Source organism: Etheostoma spectabile, chromosome 21, assembly GCF_008692095.1.
Source record: "Etheostoma spectabile isolate EspeVRDwgs_2016 chromosome 21, UIUC_Espe_1.0, whole genome shotgun sequence".
Taxonomy (NCBI): Eukaryota; Metazoa; Chordata; class Actinopteri; order Perciformes; family Percidae; genus Etheostoma; species Etheostoma spectabile.
In genome coordinates, this window is record NC_045753.1 from 22933193 (window position 1) to 22938315 (window position 5123).

Here is a 5123-nt window from a genome sequence, read left to right on the forward strand (position 1 = left end):
CCTGCCAATCAGAAGGTTGGTGGTTCAATCGCCGCCCCTGCAGTCATTCTCGAAGTGTCCTTGGGCAAGACACTGAACCCGGTGCTGTGCATCGGAGTGTGAATGTGTGTGAGTGTTTATCTGATGAGCAGGTGGCACCTTGTACGGCAGCCTCGGCTACAGTGTATGAATGTGTGTGAATGGTGAATGTTTCCTGTAGATGTAAAAGCGCTTTGAGCAGTTGTTAAGACTGGAAAAGCGCTATGTAAATACAGCACATTTACATTTATTTCTAAATTAGCTGGATAATGTTTTTTAAATTGTACTCAGTGGAGTAAAAACTACAATATTTCCCTCTGAGTTGTTGTAGAGCAAGTAGCATTACAACGGAAATAGTAAAAAACATTTGCACTATTTAAAATGTATTTCTGATCTTTTTAGTTGTATCGTACTGCTTATATTTCTTTATCTTATTTGTACACATTAATTATCTTTTTTTCTTTATTTGTATATATTTCGTATATTTTGTATCATACTTGTTGTGCGTGTTCTTATTGCATCGTGGGTCAGAGAGAAGCACATTTTTAATAGCTCTGTATGTCTGGCACACACAGCCGAACTGACAATAAAGTTGACTTGACTAGATTTCACCACTGGTAGTGAAGAGACACAGGTCAGCTCAGATTTCCTGATAGAGGGTGGAGGAGCACAGGCCGATCACATCACTTCCTTTTCTGATACTTTCTTCCATTGTCCGCCTGTAGTGCTGCACAATATGTCGTCAGCACAACCCCCTTCCTGAACTCTCAACGACGTGCCGGGTCCTGCCTTCATATTCCTACATCACTGCTGGTGTGGTTGGGATTTTTCCTGGAAAAGCCTCAGCTAGTGAGGCATGAGGTCACATGGGCAAGGACAGACAGGAAGTATCCAAGCTGGTTTTTTCTTTGGCCTTCAGAGGTGTCCACATGCCTGCATCACTAATATGGAAAATGGGGCAATGACATGAAATCAGAATCAGACAAGGATAGTTTTTTTTAGAGATGTTTTTTTTAAGGAAGGCTCTTTGAAGCAGTTCACTGAATGTTTGGATCATAAATGAAGCAAATCATAACGTTAGATCTACTTCAGTGTAAATCAATGATGTTAAACAAAATAACACTTTGTAAAGAACTAAGTAACTTTAAGAGGTCAAACTGTTAAATCTGATCTGCAATCAAACCAAAGGCCCCCCTGACATGTTTCCTGTTCTTCACTCTTTACCTTCACATTATTGATTAAGGAGTTTACCCCCTGGCTGAACTGAAGGTGCCTGTCCTTTGACCTTAAAGACTAACTAAATGTTTTGAAGAGAGGCTATAAACTGCACATGGATCTACTTCTTGACTTGGCTTTACCTCTCTGAAGTCGAAGATGGGTGTGGTCCGGGCAAGGTGGCCAGGAGTAGCTGGGGTGGAAGAAGGGAAGGGGCCAGTGGCTCACCCACTTTACGCCCTCTGGCCCAAGTTAGCGTTGCGGCTGGTGTAATCTCATGCAACATGGTCTCTAGTGAGTAGAGTATTTTAAGCTACTTTTTGCTGCAAATACTTCTACATATTTGCATCAAGCTATTGCATAGTTTCTGTCCCCGTGAGGAGTTCTTAGTGATGACAACCACACTGTTCACAAGTCTCTAGTGATCGCGCACCACCCCCCACCTCTCATCCAGGCAAAGAACCCTTCAAATGAAGTAGGAAATGGAGGATTGAAAAAAACAAACATGATGTACTCTTCAGAAGAGGTAATTATCTTGTAATTTCTATGTCCTCTCCGTCTCCAAAGCTGAACGCTGCTGTTGTCCTGGTGACGTGAAATGCATCACTTATTCTGCATTTGCTGGACTGCAAAATTGTGAACATACTGAAATACACAGATTTGTGTGGAGCTGATAGGCGTAAGGAGCTTTGTATAAACTCAACTGGCAATGGACAGACGTTCGTAATAAAATATAGTTGCAGCTGACACTTTGATATTGCTCGGCTACTTTTACTTTCTTCTTCCACTGGCCCTGGCTGTTTTTTTCTGGGAATAATGTATATTCTACATTTACAAATGTAAGCATTTATAGGCAGGTTACAGTTTGTGTGTGTGTGTGTTTGTGTGTGTGGGTGTGCGTGTGCGTGAATGTGTGCTTGTGTGCGTGTGCGTGCGTGTGCGCGCGTGCGTGTAGTGTGGGGGTGTTATTAGCAGGGGCGGGGCTTGATGACGTCGCCGTGGTTGCAGCGTGAATGCAGACGGAGCAGCTGAGGATGGAGCAGAGAGGAACAAGCGCCACCGCTGTCTCACATCGCGGTCAGACGTCTCTGAAATATCCCTTCAACAATTAAGGACCTCCCTTTAATTTACACCCAGACTGCGGCTTATTTCTCTCTCTCTTTTCATATTAATTTCGCCGCTGACATCTTCTCAGCAGTCCACTCCTCTCCATCTGTGTGGCAGCACACCCCGGCTTCCACTGTCTGTCAGCGTGGAAAGCGAAGAAGGAGCCCGTTGAAAAACACTTGAAATCCATTTTCCGCGAGGTTTTTTAGCAGGATACACCTTCCCGCCGGACTGTCCTGCCACAGCTACAGTCAATATGGATGAAGACAATCACGGTAAGGCTGTTTTTTCTTCTGTCCCCAGATTGGTTTCCTCTCTTCAGCTCGTGTGGAGGGATGGATGGATGGATGGATGGATGGATATGTGTATGTGTGTGTTTGTGTGTGTGTGTGTGTCAGGAGACACAAATGTGCGGAGATAAGGTAGAACCAGGATTTTTTTTTTTCTCCAATTCGGTCATGATTTAACATGAAACAAGCATTTCTCATAAATACAGTAAGTCACCTGCACATACACATGTGTAGGCAGAAACGCTGAAGCCATGGTAACCCCCTCAAAAAACACAACATTTGTGTCATGCATGCACCTTTCCCATCTGTTTGATGTCTTGCTGTAAGGCTTTGTAGTTGCTCTCACTATCTCGTCGTGCCGTCTGAAGCTTCGAAACCGGTGGAAATTGATACGATATCTGACTGGCAGCCTTCCATGTGGAGGATAGCATAGACCTAGCAGGATCTACATCCTTATACAAACACATGAACAAAATATAGAAAAAATGATCTTCCTATATCGAAGTTATGTGATACCACAGGAGATTAACCCGCTCTAAAGCATGATCAGGTGACTAAAAAAAGTTGCAAATTGTGCAAAAACAGCATGTGCAATGATGTGGAAGATTACAGATGTAGAAAAATTCCTTTACATGCACTTTAAAGGGAACATTGAGAGAGGAAGTGCCTTTAAGGAAAATAAGACAATAAAGGGAATCCAATTGTTGAGTTGCATATATAAGCTAACACTATAGGTATAGGTTAAGTGTAATTAGGTCACATTTGGCTTTATTTTCCCAATAGTGAAAATGGAAGCAGTCATAGAAAATGAGTGAACTCGACCAGGAGAATGTGGTTGGAGTGAGTATATGGTGCATCAGAGCTGACTGTGTGGTGTTGTGATGAAGCTGAGTGAATTGAACCCGTGCAGCTGCATGTCCAAGCAGGATTACTGTTCACATGGCGGCTGCAGCTCGGAGTCCCATATCAGTTATTGTTTGATATGTGTGCTGCTGAAACACACATGCAGGGTGCTTCTGAGGAGAGATAATACAAACCGCCGTGTTGGCTGAAGACCTTAAAGGCAGTGTAGTGTAAACAAACGCTCTATGGTCTGATTACAGTTTGGCAGTTTAACTGTGAGAGATTAGCATGACCCAGGAGAGACACCCCCCCCCCCCCCCCCCCCCCCCCCCCCCCCATCTGGACTTCCACTTTTTTTTCCCACATTATTAATATCTGAACAGTCTAAATGTACCTAAACCAAGAAGCTTTGTCCTGAATGTGAGTGCAAGTGAGGATGACCCAATTTGCCCTATTTCTCTGATCTTAATTTTTACTTGTGCGTACAGGGGCTATGTGTAATAACAGAGCCTGCTCCTAGGCATTGCTATTCCTGTTTTTCCATAATCATTCTCTTCTTGTCCTTATATTATTAAATATATTTTCATTATACTGCTGTCTGTGTGCATATTCACAGAGGATGAGTCCCAGGGATTTTGGTGACCCCCTAATGTTTCCTTTAGTACCAACTTTTGGCATAAATTGTACACAAGAAATATCTAATGGGCAAATTACCGTGAAACTAATTGAGCATATTCATAATCCAGGGGGGAAGATTCATTCTTGGTTGGACACTTCATTAGCTTTACTCTACCATATAAGAAGTCAACTTTGCACAAACAATAAACTCATTCATTTTGTATGTGTTTCAGAGGAGAGGTTTTAATATGTCACCATTGTCTTAATTATTTTAGCTTGTTGAAAGTAATATTATTCTCAAATCACAGTGTAAGATTTCACATGTATCCTCTTTGTGGTTTAAATAATGTCATGGATAAATGTCCCCTAAAAAAATGAGTTGATCACATGTCCCACTCAGCCATACATGAGGCCAGATAAAGAGATACCAGTCATTGAATCATGTGACAGGATGTCAGAGGGCGCAGGGGCACGCTGTCTGTGATCAAACTGGAAACATACAACACAAGTCCAGAGAGATGAAGTGCATTGCTGTGCAGTGTGGGAGAGCTATTAAAATAACTTACCATAAATGTTCAAGTAAATAAGAGCTCACATTCGCTCACTGACACCCTCGCTGCCTCTTGCTCTCTTGCACGCATCACTTAACATTGTGCACACATTGATAGGCTGGTATCAAAGCACGAGCACTTAGCACTAAATTTGTCTCCGCCAGCCACTTTCAGCCGCTGAAGTCAAAGTTACACCTTCATCAAGCGCTGTCGCCACTTAATCAAAGAAAACATGTACTAGGTTCTCCAGGCACGGGCTCAGATCTGGAGTTTATCCCTGAGCGATGTGATTGGCTGCCCACTGCTCCCTCGAGGGATGGGTTAAATGCAGAGAATGAAGTTTGCTACATGTACGTGACAATAAAGTACCTGTAATTCAACGGCATATATAAACTTACTATGATAACTTAAAGCTTTATTGCATAACTTTTTGACATTAATGAACATCTGTTAAATTCAAGCCGTTGCCAAATGAGTTGCT

The 5123-nt window shown here is 42.6% G+C and overlaps 1 protein-coding gene across 1 annotated transcript in view; it reads left to right on the plus strand.

The window, feature by feature from the left end:
* Positions 1 to 2248: 2248 nt before the first annotated feature.
* LOC116671663 (cytohesin-3) overlaps positions 2249 to 5123 on the plus strand; it is a 33609-nt gene continuing 30734 nt past the window's right edge. Inside the window, exon 1 of the mRNA XM_032503054.1 lies at positions 2249 to 2615. Within this exon, the coding sequence (XP_032358945.1) occupies positions 2597 to 2615 (19 nt within the window). The 5' untranslated portion in view covers positions 2249 to 2596. The remainder of the gene's footprint in view (positions 2616 to 5123) is intronic.